Below are 18,687 nucleotides of genomic sequence, written 5' to 3' on the forward strand. Positions count from 1 at the left end.
CTAAAATTGAAAAACAATTGCTACATTAATTATCAGCTGTGTACATTGCAATTTGTGCATTAACAGATGAATCAAGAGCTGTAACTTTGCTGAAGTCAGTAAAGACTTGGTTAAAATACTGCACCACAATTCCGTAAAACGTATGTATATCACTTAGAAAAAATATATTTATTGTTATTTTGGAACAAAAGTTTTATAACAAATACATTTAATCCCAGAACCATATTTACCTGGATATTAATCTGTGTGATCTAAACAACATTGTCTGTCTGTCTTTTATAGGGCCCACTTGGCATAACAGGTTCTCCAGGTTTTCCAGGTGCTCCCGGTGTAAAGGTAAAAAAAAAAAATTAAATATTTTTTATTATATCTAACAGCACGGAATTAAAAAAGTGTACTGGACTACACATTGATCAGACTGACGTTCACAGGTCCCTAAGAGCTGCACTGAAATCAGTCTTAGTCAAGACCTTGAGAGAGAAGACAGAAATCAGAAACCAAATGAAGCAGTTGCAGTTCACCACAGTTAGGAGACTTTGCTTTCTCTCTTGCTTGAGCTAAGGGGTGATTAGAAGCTGTGCCTCAGAAATCTTGTCCCGTATAGTCAAGGAATAACAAGATGCATTATTACAAGTTGTAAAGACTAGCATAAGATAGTATGGAAGCAGTACCTCCTAGTGCTGAAATGTCTAGTTTTGGCTGAGAACACATTTGAGATGACCTAGAGTGGTAAGGAAGACACCTGAACCCCAGCTGAGATGTGCCACAGCTCATCACGATAGAGTAAACTAAGATGTCACGTTTTGTGGCTCTGTGTGATTGGGCTGAAATGGAAACCTTACACTGGCACAGTGCTGTCACCGTGGGACTTTCCTCTCGTTTTTTAAGGAAGTGCTCCATTTTCCCTCACCTCAGCCTTGAGAATACATCCACAAAGACCGGCAAGACAACTTGTACAGCTTGCTTTTAATTCTTATACTTGCCCTCCACCCAGTTGTTCCTCTTTGTTCCTTTACACTCCTAAAACGTGATAGGAAAAAATTATATAAGAAGAAACTCTCAATTAGTCAGGTAGCCAAGTTCAGCAGATGTTTGGTGTTGTGAAGCTGGCAACATTCACGAAGCAGTCTTTTGGAAACAAGTCTTACTAAGAGTATTAACATGATGAATACAATTAAATGATAGAACTTTTAGTCCATGTTATAAAATGTTTTGGTGTGGCTAAGCATGACTTAATACCTAAACAAATGTTTGGAGAAGCTGTCACATGCTGAATCAATGAAAGCTTTTGAAAAGGAGGAGCTACCTTCAAGTTTGATCATCAGATGATGTAAAATTGGAATAGATGTTTTGAACTCAGAAAAGCTAAGCAGACTATGCAATGAAGATGTGGACTTCAGTTACGAAGATGTTGTATTCACAGCCATCAGTTCCAAAAGGCAGTTTTCCTATATAAAGATAAAATTCAAAGGAGATGCTAGGAGGAATTTTTTCATTGGAGCATCCAGTCCAATTGTACAGGGATTTTATATTCAATATAGTGCTGCAACAGTAAGCTAATCTGTACCATGCAAAAAAACCCCACCCAGATGTGTTATCATTTCTCAGTCTTAGGCCTTGGCTGTTAATGAAACGAAAAATAGTTTTCAAATTACAGATCCATACAGGCATTTTAGAGAGAGGTGTCTATCTGAAATGTTTGATCTGATTTGAGCCACTGGCTATAGTGCTGCTTCTCTGTGGGAAGTTTTCTTGTCCTTGTATACATTGAGAAAAAAAATCTGTTGGTCCTTTTAAAGTTTACATTCACATGGAAGTAGTAGAAGCAGAATTAAGTAAGCAATAATATATTTTAAGGAAAATAAACGATTTCAAAATCTGGATTGTTTTATAAACTCAGTATTCCTCCTTAGTTTGTAGAATTGCTTTTTTGAGCAAAATAATCTCCAGTTGTTTTCTCATGTGAAATCTTAGGGTGAAGCAGGTCCAACAGGTCCTCGTGGTCCTGAAGGTCCTCAAGGACAAAGAGGTGAAACAGGTCCACAGGGCCCAGCTGGATCACAAGGTCTTCCTGTAAGTATGTTAACTTGAGTTCCTCCCTGCTCAGCTTGTGCATGGTGCCTCTTTATAGGGGATTTTAATGCTCCACTGGATATTTTACTCAAAGTACTTTTTTCCCAGGAAAGGAAAGGTCTCATTCATTTGTTTTGCGCTTATTTTGTTGAAAATAATTTTTTGTTATTTAATTAAAACAGCTTGGGAAACTGGAAGTTACAAAGCTTGATACAATCTCAATCCTAGAAGTACTTTAAACCAAGTATAAATACAAGATCTTAAAGACTGAAAATCACATTAACTTGTGTGCTTTGTTATTTGCACATGTAAGCCATATGCTGCTGTGTTTATTTAATAGCCTTTATTGTCTGGTCTTGTAAAGTGGATAAAATAACAATCTTCTGCTTTTGTTATCAATACGCTCCTCATGAACATTAATGTTAATGATTGGTACATTATCTTTAGGGTACCGAAGGGACGGATGGTTCCCCAGGTGCGAAGGGCCCTACTGTAAGTAATCGTATCACCTGCTGAAGAAATTGTGTAAGTAATAAGAATAAAGAAACAAAATAAATTTATGTTTCCTTACTGTGCTTGCTGTTTTTTCTGATTGTAGGGTTCTCCAGGCACTGAAGGTCCCCTGGGTCTATCAGGTCCCCCCGGTTCCCCAGGACCACAGGGCAGTACTGGCCCACCTGGCATTCGAGGCCAGCCGGTAACCGTGTCTTTCTCTCTTTGTAATGTTTTGCAAATGTGTCACTTTATGAAACTAAAACTGACTGGCAGTGGGGTTCCTTTAAATAGTAGCCTGCTAGTGAGTATGCTGAGATGTGGATCTTGTGAATCTTCTGTGTGTCCAAAATCCTGGGTTTGCTTTCTTAAAGGTCTAAGAAAGAAGAATGTCTATATAAACTTCGGACAATCAGTAACAATTTTATCCTGAAATGGTCTCATTTAAGTTTTTGTCTTCATAACATCATAATAAACAGCACACTAAGGGGGAAAACAAACAATTATAAGCATCCTATTATATTGCCTACAAGAAGTTACTAAATTAGGAAATATTTTTCTGTTTCATAGCATAATACAAAATAGCCAAATGATTTACGCAGAGTTTTAACTTTATGGATGTTATTCTTGTGTTTGTCTTCAGGGAGACCCTGGTGTCCCAGGTTTCAAGGGAGAAGCAGGACCCAAAGGTGAACCTGTAAGTGTCCATAAGCTTTGTAAGATGAAAAGGATTCACAAAGGCTTGTATGAGTACGTTGAATAGATTCTTACAGTTTTCAAGACACTTCTGGTGCTCAGAGATCATGGGAGTAATTATTGTGGAAGACAAACCACAGTGAACCTGGCTGGACAGTACTTACAAGGAATGGCGAAGGACGACATCCTTTCATGTTGTAAATGACCTACCCAGTATAGGCCTTGCAGGACTCAAGGACAGAAAAATCAATTAGTTCATCTAGCGAGGTTTCTGTAGCACATGGAATGAGTGTATTTTGATTTCCTCATCTCATATGAAATGGATTCATGTGATTCTGGACATTTAAGAGCACACAGGTGTGTGTGCTCATCATAATTCAAAAGTCCTTTTTGGTTTGAGCTTACATTTAATACATTTTATACTTATGCAATTATGTATATATTGATTATATTGTACTTATACATTAAAATATTATACATATTTATACATCTATGGTATGAATAGCTGTTTAGCCCACAGCTAATATTTGTGAACAATTATTTGAGAACATGGCTTATTCCATGATGTAAGCATGTGAATTTTGGAAGAAAAGTGATTCTGCAGAGCTGGAGTCAGTCTGACTTGTCAACGAATCTTTAGTTTTCCTTTGGCAGTAGTTAAATGGTCAGGTTATAACTGACAAATACAGATGAAGTAAGTTTCCTTACCCCTCACTGACTGTCTTCTCCTTTGAGAATTTCTAATAGAATCTCAATGAATTTTGAATCCTTTGCAGCTTGGATAATTGATAATAATAAACAGAAATTGTTGTGTCTGAGCACAAAGGTGATTATAAGAAGCACTGTACACCCAGACTGCAGAATTACAGTTTATTCATAGTGCAATTCTTACTGATATATTAGCCTACAAATATTGTACAAGAGAAAAGCTGGTGCTGAAAAGCTGTATTTTTTTAACTGATTCAAAACCTAGCTTTTTTTTTCTTCTTTATTTGGAAAAATATTTACGATGTTTAGAAGACAGTCTGTTTCAATATACCTGAGAAATGGTGAGCTTAACGATGTTTGTAATATTTTAAAAAAACATTTTACTTTCACTAGGGCCCACAAGGTCCCCAGGGTCCCATTGGCCCTATAGGTGAAGAAGGGAAAAGAGGTCCTCGAGGTGATCCAGGATCAGTAGGTCCACCAGGTCCAGTTGGAGAGAGGGTAAGCCATCCAAAGGAATAATATGCCTTGACAGATGCACTGCTAAGCTGAAAAACCTCTTGAACTAACCATGAATTTTCTTTATATTTCTTACCGTTTCATTGAGGGTGTAGTCAAACTTTGTTTTCATAATAGTAGTTAATACTGTGCATTATTTTTTACATTGAATATTTCCATTTGTGGATTCAGTGCACATGAGAAATCATGGAGATATGATGATCATATTGTGGATTTTTTGTACATGTACAAATGGTTACCTCGCTTTCAGTGAGGCTGTTCCCATAGAAGGAACTGTTCAGCATGCAGGAATGAAACACTGCTATTTTTACTACTCCAAGTGGTAACCCCCCCCCCCCCCCCCCCAAGTTTGAAGTATTGAAGTAAGAAAGTGGCAAGGAAATAAACTGAACCCCTAAAGCATAAATTAGGACTTGATTTTCAATAAGTTACATAAAAATTAAGATAATAATCTCGTACCTATGACTTTTCCTAGGGTGCTCCTGGTAACCGTGGTTTTCCAGGTTCGGATGGCTTGCCTGGACCAAAGGTAAATGAAATTAAGGTGTCTGTCTTTTGCTGCATCATCTGTTAAATTTCCATACATACAGATACATAGAAAGTGTTCCGTTAAAAATGTCAACTTCTGGGCAGATAGGTAGATCCTCAGAATCACTGGAAGTAGGATCAAAAGGAATTGACAAATGCCAAAAAGGGGGCTGAATTTTTTGAGACTAAAATTGGTTGGGGAAAAGTCACTTTTAGTTCCTGTGATGATCAGCTTTGCTTGCTTAATGCTACCTTGCGCTGAAGTGTGAATGGATGAGACATTAATCTGTTCTGTTGCTCAAATAGTAGATAACTATTTGAAAAATCACCTTTTCTTTGTGTGTAGTATAGTTATTCTAGGCTTGTCCCTTGAACAGATGGGCTTATCTGTCTTAGACTTTCCTAACTGCTACTACACTTCCAGGGAAATGACTCACATATGTATGTGTAGTGTTTCTGTAAATTCCTAACTTCTTGGTAAAAATACGGGGGTTCTAAAATTCCCATATAAATTCGCTTTATGGAAGAGACAACTTTTAAATAATAATTTTGGGAAAATATTATTATTAATAATAGTAGTATTAATGATTTGAAACTCTGTAAAAATAAGCCCTTAATAGAAGGATGTTTTATTTAACCTTATCTTTACTGCTGCTGTTCTACCGGTTAACTAGTAGCCCATTGGTATCTTTCTAGGGTGCCCAAGGAGAGCGTGGTCCAGCAGGTTCTTCTGGTCCTAAAGGAGGTCAGGGAGATCCTGGGCGACCCGGTGAACCTGGCCTCCCAGGTGCTAGGGTAAGGAACTAATAGCAGTATACTATAAACCATGGTGTTTTTCATTTTCAAAAGGCAACAATGAACTTTGCAGAATTAAGAAGCTGTTACGCAAGGACCGACTTGTTTCTTTTGTTTGTTGAGTGTGGCTACTCAAAGGGTAAAGGCCAAAACAGCTGTCTCTTTTCCTGCTGATGTTGGGAAGCACAGGTTCCATTTGTCTTCAAAAAATGACAGATAGCCCCGATTGAGACCATCTAATGCAATTGAAGGAATTATGCTTGTAAAGCACATCGTTGCCACAGATAACATGAATTGAGGGCCAAATTAACTGAAGGTCAATCTTCATTAGATTGGTGATTGATAATTTACATAGCTGAGTGGTGCATGTCATCTAGATATTTTTTCAGGAAATATATTGGAGGAGATTTTGTAATATCACAAAATGAGAGAAAGGGAGCAACAAGTATAAAATGTGATACAGATCACTGGATAATGTTGACAGAAATAAAGATGAGCTTGTGAGAAGCACAAAAGGTATAAAAGCAAGAAGAGGGAGAATAAGAGAAGGGTAGATCAAAGGCAACAAGGGAATGAAGCTGTAAAGTGAAGAAGAGGATGAAGACCTTTGACACAGAGAAGTTTGTACTGTGGTAGTAACTGCACGTATCTTTTGGGTTTATTTACATTTCTCTATTGTTCTAAAATTATAGGCACAACCTTAATGCTGATCTTGTTCCCTCTTTTAGGGTTTGACAGGAAATCCAGGTGTTCAAGGTCCTGAAGGAAAACTTGGCCCCTTGGTAAGCCACACAAAATTAGTCCTTTCAGTTAATGCCACTGTAATTCAAAGGTCCCAACTCATTGAAGTGAGTTTTTTTTTATGTTGAGTTTTCTTGATTTTTGAAGGTTCATCTTGTAACTATTCACTTTACATTCCTGACTTCAAAGTTAGTGCAGATACTGTTCCTTTAGTTTCATCTGTGTAGCAGTGTCTATTGTTTAGCAGCTGCTGCGGTATTTTTAAGCCATTTTGAACTAAATATCTTTTCTAACTGTCTCTTTAAGGAAATGATAAAGTATTTGTCCATAATGGCTCTGTGATAATAATTGCATAGTATTTGGTTAAATCCAGCAGTATGGCTAAAGCTATGTCTGCTTTAAAGACATTTTGACTGATAACTGTAGCACCAGACCAGTTTAATTTTTATATATTTTTTTATATACACAAACATTTTCCAGAGGTAAATAGGTTCATATGGTAGCTATATTTATAATTTAATGCGGAATATGCTTTTCCTCTGTAGGGTGCTCCTGGAGAAGACGGACGCCCAGGTCCAGCAGGTTCAATAGGAATCAGGGGTCAGCCAGGCAGCATGGGCCTTCCTGGCCCAAAGGGTAGCAGTGTGAGTATGGCACCTGGTACCCAAGATCTCTTTAACTTTAAAATTTTGTGTATATTTTAATGAACAAAAAGAGTATCTAAACCCAGTAATTTTTATTTCTGCAAATTAGGGTGATCCTGGGAAACCTGGAGAAGCAGGCAATGCAGGTGTCCCAGGACAAAGAGTGAGTGCTGCTGTTTTTGCAGTGATGACAGAAAATGATGCTATTCTGTTACATATGTTGGCTATACAAGACTTCTTCCTGTGTCATTTTAATTTAGGGAGCCCCTGGTAAAGATGGTGAAGTTGGTCCTTCTGGTCCCGTTGGCCCACCAGTAAGTCAACTTTTACCACTCTCCCTGCCTGCCAGTTGCTCCATCATTCATTACTCTCTGCTTCTATGTTTGTATATCTTCGTGACAGTTGCTGATTGTAAACCAAAAATCCCAGGAAATGTAAAGAAAAAAATTTCCTATAAAAATGAGAACCTTTGTATTGAAAAAGATATGTATTAGTACCGTAATTCCTTCTACTGATTGTTACAAAAAATAGTGCAAGGAGCAAAATTTTCTCATAGTTCATTTTCCTAGCTTCCTTCGTTTCAATGGAACCAAGTGTTTTCCTGTCAGCGCAGATTTTTTGGGGGGGAGGATCTTAAAGAAATAAGATTTGACTTAGTACATCTTTTAGATAGGGTGTATCTTGACCTGGGGTAAGTAAAAATTTATAATAAACAAATTCATAATTGAAAATACACATATTCAGAGAGAAGAAAAATTGTGGAGCCTTCCTGTGTTCCTCTACTGTATACTTATTCCTTTCTTTTGTGTAGGGTCTGGCAGGAGAAAGAGGAGAACAAGGCCCCCCAGGTCCTACAGGGTTTCAGGTATGTGCATTCGTATTTTTAAAAGGAAAAAAATAAACAACAATGTCTTTATCAACTGAAATTGGAGAAATTCAGTCAAGTGATGTATAACAAAACACAACTTCAGAATTATGGCAATGATATTCAGGATAATTAGTGATGCTTAGCTTTCACATTGGGTGTGCACTGAACTGAGCTGGCAAAGGCTTAAATACCAGTGTGGTATTCCTTGAGAAAACCTTTGTTGGTTTTCAGTTTTAATTTGGAGATTTTCCAAAGATGCTTCAAATATGGAGCAAAAGAATTGTTTTGATAATGAGGTATTAATTAAGTCAGTCTCTGTTTATAGAGAACTTTATTTTTAGGATTTATATGCGTATGTCCTACAAATGTTAAAAAGGGGCTGCCATGGAGGGGGGAAACACTTTGGTGCAATATTCATGTAACTGCTTCACTCAAGGATCTCTGAGGGCATATATACCCTTGTTTGTATATTGTGTATATATATATGTATAATATGAGTATACTACTACATTCGTGTTCTCAGTGTCTTAGTTAAATTTGTATTTCCATAACTTTCTGTCATGTTAGTGACCATTGTATTTACTTTTTTTACAGGGCTTGCCTGGGCCACCAGGTCCTCCAGGTGAGGGAGGAAAGCCAGGTGATCAGGTAATTTGTGTAATTTAACAAGAATTCACTTCATAAAGTAGTTTTACCTTTTCTTCTCTTTTAAATTTAATTTCTCATACTGTTTCAAAATATGTAGTAATGTAGTCTGCAGACTGTCTGAGAACTGCTGTCAGATGAAATGATTACTAGAATCTGACCATCTTCTTGGACTGAATTGGACTATCTCATGTCATGGACAGCTAATATTCAGAGCTAGCCATCGACATTCACAGTACTTTGGAAATGAAAATTTTTCTCTCTAATTTCATGACTGTAAGGGTATGAATAATGGTTTCAGTCTCATGGTGAGTTCTGTCCTGCTTAGGGTGTGCCTGGAGATCCTGGAGCTGTTGGTCCATTGGGCCCTAGGGTAAGTGTTTTCTTTCAGAGTTTAAACATTCGTAACAGTTCTCTGAGGTTGAAAGTTAATATCTATTATGGAATTTAGCAGCTGAAGTGAATATTTGAGTTTTTCCCACCAACAAAATGGTTATACATGTGGATAAGTTTTAAGATGGTTTCTGTAAAACCTACCACTTGCAATGATTTCATAGCTCATGAAGGGGTGCTGAACACTAGCTGCTAAATGATTTGGTTTACTGATATGAAATGACAGTCTTTAGTTTGCTGAGCAATATGCTGTTTCCCCTAATTTTAACAATAAAGGTGAATAGCTGGGGCTTTTTATGTCATCAGTTCTCCTAGAATTTGTTCATGGGCTCTTTGTTCAAAGAGCAGTGCTGCGCTTATGGTGTATGTAGGATTTTGTCTGCCAGAACTACGCCCTGACTTCTAGATAAGTAATAATTTTCCACTTCGTAGGGAGAACGTGGCAATCCAGGGGAAAGAGGAGAACCAGGTGCATCAGGACTCCAGGGTGAAAAGGGAATGGCTGGAGGTCATGGCCCTGATGGTCCAAAGGTAAGTGGAATGGAGGTTTGTGTTGCTCAGTGATGTAATGTGTAATTCTGCTCATTTGCACGAACGTAAAGGAGACAGGTTTTTTGTTAAAAAAGGGGTATCTTTTCATTAAAGTTTTCTTATTTATGTAGGAATTCTAGGAGAACATACAACTTATTCCAGTATAACAGTATTAATAACTTGCAAGACTGGCCCCCGCAGCCAGTCTGGGGGTGGCACCGTGCGGGGGAGCGCGGGGCTGCCCGGGGCAGGGGGCTGGGCAGGGGGCAGGGGGCAGGCCGGGCCCAGGGCCCGAGGCCACCGTGTGAGGGTCCCCAGGGCTCAGCGCCGGGCCCTGCCCGCGGGTCACACCAGCCGCAGGCAGCGCCGCAGGCCGGGGCACAGCGGCTGGGCAGGGCCGGGGGGAAAGGGCCCGGGGGGGCGGCTGGGGCCGGCTGGGCAGAGCCCCCGGCCTGCCCGGGTGGCCGAGGCGGCCAGCAGCGCCCTGGCCGGTGTCCGGAGCGGCGTGGCCGGCAGGGCCGGGGCAGGGACCGTGCCCTGCGCTGGGCACCGGGGCGGCCACCCCTCGAGCCCCGGGGCAGCTTCGGGCCCCTCACGGCAGGGGGGACGCGGAGGGGCTGGAGCGTGTCCGGAGCTGGGCTGGGGGCTGGGGAAGGGGCTGGGGCACAAGGCTGATGGGGAGTGGCGGGCTAGGGGCTGTGGGCAGGGGGAGTCGGTCCCTTCTCCCAGGGAACAAGTGACAGGACGAGAGGAAACAGCCCCAGGTAGCGCCAGGGGAGGTTTAGGCTGGGTGTGAGGGAACATTTCTCCACCGAAAGGGCGGTGAAGCCCTGGGACAGGCTGCCCAGGGAGGTGGAGGGGTCACCATCCCCAGAGGGGTTTAAAAAACACACAGACACAGCCCTTAGGGCCACGGTTCAGTGGTGGCCTTGGCAGTGCTGGGTTAGCGGCTGCACGTGATGATCTCAAAGATCTGTTTCAACCTAAAAGATTCTATGATTCTATACTTAAATGTTGGGAAATCACATTTTGTATTAATTTATATAGGTCTGAAGCTTAAAATGTTTTGTTTTTCTCAGTAGAACTTGGCAAAGCCATTTCTGAATTGCAGAAAACCTTCTAGCAATGTTTCAAGGGCCATGTCAGTTTACACAGAGACACTTGGTAGGAAAAGAGAATGCTGAAAATGGCATGCCTTTCTTTCACCTGCAATTGATTTAATTAGGCTTAGGAAGGTCACTGCAAGTAGGTAGTACCTCTAGTAATGTAGGACCTGTAATAGAAATAAGCTGTGAGGAGGAAAGCATAAATAAAGCATGTCTGCCCCTGGCTACTTCTGCCAGACGCTACTTTGTGCAATAAGCCCATGTGGCATCAAGGTCAAGGTAGAAAGATGCTCGAGCTTCTTTTTTTGCCTGTTCTTATCCCCAGTATGCACCGAGTAAATACTGACATATTTGGAAGGACTATGGTATTACAACTGAACTTCCTGAGTAACACAATGGGAAAAGAAAAGTATTTGGATGTGAATAAAGTCCAAATTTAAGAGAAAATTATTACTTAAAACTGTACCCCAGAGATTTCAGCACAGACACAGTGTGTTCTTCAGCCTAGAGACAAAGATGCTTCTCAGATGAATAGACAGCAACTTGTTCTTTATTTGCTTCAGGGAAGCCCAGGCCCTAGTGGGACGCCTGGTGATCCAGGCCCACCGGGTCTTCAGGGTATGCCTGGAGAAAGAGGGATCGCTGGAACCCCTGGACCCAAGGGTGATAGAGTAAGTCTGTTTATTTCTGTTGTCCTGAGTAGAATCACCTATCTTTTCATACTGCAATTATTCCAGGGTATGAATTACCCAGCGTTCAGTGTCATAACTGAGACTCTCTGGGTATTTTCTATAGGGTGGCATAGGCGAGAAAGGTGCTGAAGGTACAGCTGGCAATGACGGGGCGAGAGTAAGTAAATCTATTGCTCTCTTTAGACCTACTCTTTACACGCCACATTGTTTATTGTGCTAGGGGTACTCAGCTTTCAGCTCATAGAGCTCAACTTGGCGATATCATGAGTTGATAGTCGTTCTCATTACCCCTACCCTCCAAATTTTCAAGTTTTTCAAGACTGCTATGCACAGATGTCTGTGTTCCAATCACTTGTTTTGTATCATCAGTTAAGAGTTAAGACGTCAAAGGAAAGGATTCCCAGAAGTGGTGGGTTGATTTGGGATACAGCTAAGCTCACTATAGCAAAAACATGAAAAAAAGGGACTGGTGGAGTTCAACAGCCAAAAATCAGACCTTCCAGCTCTGACTCTTGGACCAAGTCAGGTGCCTCCTTATTATTTGGATTCAGTTGCCCACAGTCTGTCCTGTGTTTCACGGGTGAAAGTTCCTGTAAATGTGCTAAGGCCCTTATGGGCAGTAAGTTGCTGACATGTCTGGAAAGCTTTGAATCTCCTGTGCATAAACAAAATGGTGAGTTTACTCAAGCCATGTTCAAAACATGTTGGACACACTCTTCTGCATAGACCAACTGTCCAGTAATCCCAAATGCACTGGGTTTGCTGTGTATGCATTGACCAGGTTTTCCTGGTTATTTGACTTGCTTTTTACCTGAATTGCATATATCTGACATTCTTGGGTTTTGTAAACAAACTGGAGTACCAGCTGCTAGGCATTTGGAAATCTGAGGCATGTTCAAAAGATGAGGGTCTTGTCTGGACTAAATTTATAGTCAAAGAAAAAAAGATTTTTGTAGAAACCCTAGTATACAGGAGCACTAACTTAAAATTGTCAGCTGTGAGCTGAAATTAGTTATGTAAGTCAGATATTGAAAGATATAGAACAGTTCTTACTCATTGTAAAGGCACATTTATAGCTTACAGTAACTAATGAACAGGTAAAGTAACAGTGAGCTAAGTGTACATCCCTGTTCTGAGCCAGGTATCTGCGGATATCTCTGCTACCTACCACTGGAGCATTGACGGCGTTGCAGTATTCTTTGTTAATGCCTCCTTTATTTGTATTTCTCTGCAGTCTGAACTAAGTTCCAGTGCAGTTATTTTGTGGGAGAGGGGATTTTGTTCAAAGCAAACTCGGTACAAGTTCATGGTACTCCACTTCTATTGAAAGGGAGCTGTAATTGGGAGATCAAAGTATTCAAGTAGTATAGTTAGTGCTGTGAGATGATGTGGAGTTGATGGGTTTGGGTGCAGAATTTGCAACCTGTTTGCCTAGCTGCCTCATGACGAGAAAAAACACACTTCTGAGGAGTTTGCAAGATATAAATGAACCTTTAAAAGTAATAATGGACACTTTAAAATTAATTTAAACAAATATATACTAGCATAAACGAAAGAACTTCTGTGCAAGTGGGGAAAAATGACTTAATTTTTCCTGAAAGAGCAAAATAAAGCCAGGTGTTTGGGTTGGGTTGGTTTTTTGGTTTGTTTGTTTTTTGTTTTTTTTTATTATTGGCCTTATTCATAAACACTGTATAGAGGAGAGGATTAAATTAGTAAAGAAAGAGAAGAAAGAAGGTCTTTTGAGATGTGGGATTTTGGTCACTGGGAGAGGAAATGCAAGACAATTTTAGATAATGAAGATTCAACAAGTTTTCAGAGATAAAGAAGAAGAATTAAAGGAATGAAAAAGCATATGGAAATTGTAGTTCATGAAAAGTTTTAAACTAACTGTTTTGAAGCATCACTTCCCTAACTTCCTTTCATCTTAATTTGTTCAAAAGGGTCTCCCTGGTCCTATAGGCCCAATGGGTCCAGCAGGTCCCACTGGTGAAAAGGTAAACAGATTTTTATTCCATTCCTTACTGAAGTTTCTTAATATTATTTTTTTGGCACTTTATTGGCACTTTTGCTATTTGTCAAATAAGTTACTTGGGAAATAATAACCTTTAATTTCACTTTAAGGGTGAACCAGGTCCTCGAGGTCTAGTTGGTCCTCCTGGCTCCCGTGGAAACCCCGTGAGTAAACATGTTGAGCTTTAGCCTGGCATAAGTTAACAATATCTAACAGTGATCCAGACTCCACACATTTGTCAAATTTGCTGATCTATTTCCCTCTTTTTCTTCTGCTTTCTTTGTAGCCAAAATCTGTAGTTCTGTCTTGATGCTGTGCACAGGCAAAACTATTAGCAGATTCTATTCTTCTGTCCTATACTTGTTTTAGGGCAAACTCCACACAGTTATGCTCATTTACCTCTCTCCTGAAAGTATGCCACCACTTTTAATTGTTTAAATGTTTTTAAAAGCATGCCCATACCAGATACTACTGTAATACAAATATTTAGATGGACAAAGTGCAGAGGTATACCTTAGTTCATCTAGTTCTGTTAACTCCTGTTATCTTCTGTCTATTTGAGATTTTAAGGGTTGACTTTGATTAGGGAATTAGAGGCTCCGCCCTTCTAGATCCTTCATGTTGCTTGGAATTGATTATGTCTCTCGCATAAATCAGAACAATCTTATTTCCAGTATAAACTGGAACAGCTTCCACCCCTCTAGGGAGTGCTGGAGCTTGGCAGCCTTCATCTCCTTCTTTTCCAAACAAATGTTGTGTGAAAAGCTGAGTTGAAGCAGCTCATAGCCCATTCTGACCTTGTAGAAGAATACATCTTTGAACTACTGTTTTTTTTTTCCCCAGTCTGATTGGAATGGTAGGTTGCATAAAGTGTGCGCTCTTCAGGTAATTGTGCTTTCTCTGGAAGTGGTTGTGAGCAGAATTTCTCCTACTGGAGTTTTAGCTCTTGCTCATGCCTTCCATCTCTTAAATTCTGAAACTGTAAATATAGTCTTGAACATATGGCAGATCTTAACATCGTGGTTAACTTTCTTTTATGCTTAAAAGATATTTTGACTCAGGTTAATAGAGTAAAAGTATAATCACGCGTGACAGTAAATAGTTAACATCCTTTCTTGCATGTGTAACTGTAAATTGTACCGTATATGGAAAGACAAATGTTAAATACAGTTAATTTTTTTGACCAGGGCTCTCGAGGAGAAAATGGCCCAACTGGTGCTGTTGGTTTTGCTGGTCCTCCGGTATGTGTTTTGTAACACTAATGAGTTTCTTTTAGTTGTGCTTTGACATACTTAGTTTCCTTCATTATGAGTAATACTGCAGTGTTCTGGAACGTGAGTCACATTTTTGTTGCAAAAAGCTGTTTCTTTTTCCCATCAGTATATCAAGTAAAGAAAAAGGCCAGTAAATACCCTGGACAGTTGAAAAGTGGTTGTGTTGATAAAATTATATAATTGTTCATTAGATTTCACATTTTTATGAATATGCTATGTTGCTCCTTTGAGATTAAAATGAGGCAAGTAATAAAGTGTCATCTACTGAAGGTAGCAAAGATTTGTGCCATGAGCAGTGAAGACTGGAATGAGTTGATGGACCAAATGGAAGGTCTGTGAGTTTTCCAGTGAATACCCTAAACTTTCCCACAGCCTAAATATTCTGTTTCGGACCTTTCACACAGTGTCAGGCACCTGCTTCCCCTGATGGGGGAGAAAAAAACCCACTACTAGAAAAGGCAATGCTTATTCAGTCCCTTTTACTTTTAGGTATGTAATAGCTGCTGAGGAAAATAGAGAATCTAAAGAAAAGAAAAATGTGAGCTAGATAAGAAAGTATTTAAAATGGAAATACTGGCTTCACAGACTGCTCAGAAAATCTCATCCGTGGTCTTCTAAAGACTGTGCTGAGCTGTTACAGTTCTCTTGAACTGAACCGTTATGCAAATGCAGTGTTTTCTGGGCTGATCTGTTCTCCTGCTATTTTTTACCTTTTAAGAATTCCCTACAAAATTACTTTGTTAGGTTGGAAAGATTTGGTATTCTCTGGCCTGATGTCTTTCTAAATATTATTTCTTATAGGGCCCTGATGGTCAGCCAGGTGTGAAAGGTGAACCTGGAGAACCTGGACAGAAAGGAGATGCTGGATCTCCAGGACCACAGGGTCTAGCTGGGTCTCCTGGTCCACCAGTAAGTATAAATAACATGGTCCGAGAAACAATGGCACAGGCTGATCTTGCTTATTTAAAATGTTTTGGGTGTTCACTATCAACTCTTTCTTTCTCCTTTCCTCTTAGGGTCCTCCAGGTGTTCCTGGTCTGAAAGGTGGTAGAGGAACCCAGGGTCCACCTGTAAGTAGATTTTAATTTGTGTGACCTGACAGCAGATAATCCGAGATTTTATGTAGCATGTGTATCATTCCTCATCTCAGCTTGTTTTTCACAGTTGGTAATATAACATTTGCTCATTAATTCAGCTGAGAAACATTTGAGGTAACCAGTGCTGTATTTCTTTCAATAAAATTGGCATTAAAATGTTCTTTAGGGTGCTACTGGATTCCCAGGTTCTGCTGGAAGAGTTGGGCCTCCAGGACCTACTGTAAGTCAATTGTCATATTTTGAATAGGTCTGTTTTATATGGTAATTGAAAACCTAGAGATTAAATAAAGCAGGAAAGGTGAAGCAGTGTTTATGGCCTGATTCTATAGAAGAGAATACTTGTTGGCCTGACTTCTGTGACTTCTGTGACACCAGACTTCATGAAATAACACTCATTAGTCTTGAGCTTGATCCAGTGTTAGTGTGTCCAAATTAGTGCAAGACTTTTCACTGGGTTAAGTAGGCTTTGAGCTGTTCCAGCTGCTCTGATGACTTAATTGCTTACAGGAACAAAGCAGCAACCTGTACCTTCCTGTACTTTTTATTTTTTTGTCCCTTCAATGGTGACTGGAGTTAGGAGAGTTTTTGGAAGAGGAAGAGACCTCTGCTAGGCTATGTCATTGGTGGAGTTACTCATAAAATCCATTAAAATAAATCATATATATATAAAAGAGAGAAACAAAACAAAAAAAACCCTCATCTAAACATTTTCAGAATCACTGAAAAAAAAAATTAGCTGTGGATCAGCAAGTGGGGGTTCAGCTCCACACTGAGAATTGTGTTACTCCTTTCATATGCCTCTAAATGTTTTGATGAGAAAAATAACTTGCCATTGTTGTGAGTTTATCAAAAGGTGAAGTTTATGGAAAACATAATATACATGTGAAGTCTTTTAAAGGTATTTGAGAAATGAACAAAGGTCCATTAAAACACTAATTTTGTACTGTGTGAATGAAAATTTTGACTATGGATTTCTGCTTGATGATATTGGAAAGAAGGGGAAAAAGTGAGTTTTCTAGAAGTAGTTGTACACCTGAGGTAAAAAAAAAAAGGAAAAAAAGAATGTCTTTTTAAAGGAGGGAGTTTGAAACTGCAAATTGTAGGGGAGAGAGGGCAGAGATTAGACATGAGTTGATGAGATATTTATTTCATCTCATTTATTTGATCATAAATGAGATCATAAATGCTCTTAGCTCATTCACACTTTGGGCCTTCCTTACAATATGCATATTTATAGTTAATCAAAACACAGTCCTTAAGAATGTAATTGTCCGGATCAGAAAAGGGTCCAATGTAACAAGGTGTTTTAACTTGCTTTAGGGAGCTCCAGGGCCTGCTGGACCTATTGGTGAGCCAGGAAAAGAAGGTCCTCCAGGTCTTCGTGGTGATCCTGGTTCTCATGGCCGTATGGGAGATCGAGGGCCAGCTGGGCCTCCTGGTGGTCCTGGAGACAAGGGTGATGCAGGGGATGATGGTCAACCGGTACGTGCTGGTTGATGTTACTTTTTCTCCCTAGGCCAACGCTAGGCTTGGTCTCATTGACGCTTATACTTATTGCTACTGAAATGATAGTAACCTTGCTTTATTCTTTGTGGATTTTAGGGCCCAGATGGCCCCCCTGGTCCAGCAGGAACTACTGGTCAAAGAGGTATTGTTGGTATGCCAGGACAGCGAGGGGAAAGGGGCATGCCAGGGCTGCCAGGTCCTGCAGTAAGTAACAACCAAGTCACTATGCCATCAACTTGGGCATTCTCATTGTCTTTGTGGGATTCTGAGCGTAGTGCCCCATAGCACAAGGGCAAAGTTGGAAAACTCCAATTGCAGGAGTGAATAGAGAGAGAACAGTAAATAACTAAATCTCATGCAAGTGCATGAGGTATATTTTGTATCTGCCATAATGGAAGATCTGAACCTGAATGAAGAGTAGCTGGGTAATAACAAGACTTCTGCCTGAAAACTTCCTATTTGACTTAAAACCAGATCCTTGAAAAAAAACAACCCCAGGCTTTTCATTCAGGTGCCCAAAGGTCACCTGAATGTAAATATTCTGTGACTGCTATTTCAAAAATTGTGAACTACAATCTTTGTGCTCTCTTTGCTTTCATGTAGGATTTCCAAGTATTTCTTGGAAAGCCTAACGATCCAGGAGATCAAGTCATTAAAAGGGATGGTATGGACGATCTGCCATTACCACTAGATCCATAAAATCAATTTATAGTTAAAGTTATCCAGAAGTTATTCCAGGCTAACAAGATTTGTTGATGTTGAGACAGAGGAAAAAAAAGTTACTTATTTCAAACAGCATTCTATTTTTTCAGAGTCCAAAAGACCATACCTATTGCAGTTAATGACATCAGACTTATTGACCATATCAAGGGAGTGGCGCTTGAAAGCGTCACTACTAGACAGAGCAACTTCAAGTGCAGCTTCTAGTCAATAAAAGCCTATTCAAAAGCGACTAACACAACTAAACTCTTTAAAGTGCACAGTATATTAAATTTATATTCAAAATCTATAAGAATGTTTTCCTTAATTACCATTTTCTTGAAGTTACAGATGTGGATGGTATTTCAGACCTGATTAATGAGTAGTGCTTTGCAGGCAGCATTTTTTGTGTGCTTTCTTTGTTTTGTGATTAAAATTTTGATATATTTCTCATCTTTTTTAGGGCACACCAGGAAAACAAGGTCCCACAGGGCCACCTGGTGATAAAGGTCCCTCAGGACCTATTGGTCAGTCAGGTGCCACTGGTCCTGTGGGTGAAGCTGGTCCAGAAGTAAGTATTAGAGCCTTGTAACATGAGGATTAAAAAAAAAAAAAAAAAAAAGTCGTTATTCTCCTTGAGTTGAAGTTAGAGATGGAGAAAACTTT

General features: G+C 39.7%; 1 protein-coding gene across 1 annotated transcript in view; it reads left to right on the forward strand.

Annotated features, from left to right (window-relative positions):
* The window catches only part of COL5A2 (collagen type V alpha 2 chain), a 113,058-nt gene that overhangs the window by 82,268 nt on the left and 12,103 nt on the right, over window positions 1-18,687 (forward strand). Inside the window, exons 18-44 of the mRNA XM_080398778.1 lie at window positions 283-336; window positions 1,975-2,073; window positions 2,521-2,565; window positions 2,672-2,770; window positions 3,209-3,262; window positions 4,363-4,470; window positions 4,964-5,017; window positions 5,713-5,811; window positions 6,540-6,593; window positions 7,098-7,196; window positions 7,306-7,359; window positions 7,457-7,510; window positions 8,008-8,061; window positions 8,659-8,712; window positions 9,038-9,082; window positions 9,535-9,633; window positions 11,303-11,410; window positions 11,535-11,588; window positions 13,375-13,428; window positions 13,556-13,609; window positions 14,633-14,686; window positions 15,521-15,628; window positions 15,736-15,789; window positions 15,983-16,036; window positions 17,137-17,298; window positions 17,419-17,526; window positions 18,485-18,592. Of these exons, the coding sequence (XP_080254904.1) occupies window positions 283-336; window positions 1,975-2,073; window positions 2,521-2,565; window positions 2,672-2,770; window positions 3,209-3,262; window positions 4,363-4,470; window positions 4,964-5,017; window positions 5,713-5,811; window positions 6,540-6,593; window positions 7,098-7,196; window positions 7,306-7,359; window positions 7,457-7,510; window positions 8,008-8,061; window positions 8,659-8,712; window positions 9,038-9,082; window positions 9,535-9,633; window positions 11,303-11,410; window positions 11,535-11,588; window positions 13,375-13,428; window positions 13,556-13,609; window positions 14,633-14,686; window positions 15,521-15,628; window positions 15,736-15,789; window positions 15,983-16,036; window positions 17,137-17,298; window positions 17,419-17,526; window positions 18,485-18,592 (2,043 nt within the window). The remainder of the gene's footprint in view (window positions 1-282; window positions 337-1,974; window positions 2,074-2,520; window positions 2,566-2,671; window positions 2,771-3,208; window positions 3,263-4,362; window positions 4,471-4,963; window positions 5,018-5,712; window positions 5,812-6,539; window positions 6,594-7,097; window positions 7,197-7,305; window positions 7,360-7,456; window positions 7,511-8,007; window positions 8,062-8,658; window positions 8,713-9,037; window positions 9,083-9,534; window positions 9,634-11,302; window positions 11,411-11,534; window positions 11,589-13,374; window positions 13,429-13,555; window positions 13,610-14,632; window positions 14,687-15,520; window positions 15,629-15,735; window positions 15,790-15,982; window positions 16,037-17,136; window positions 17,299-17,418; window positions 17,527-18,484; window positions 18,593-18,687) is intronic.

Source organism: Falco punctatus, assembly GCF_963210335.1.
Source record: "Falco punctatus genome assembly, chromosome: 8".
Classification (NCBI taxonomy): Eukaryota; Metazoa; Chordata; class Aves; order Falconiformes; family Falconidae; genus Falco; species Falco punctatus.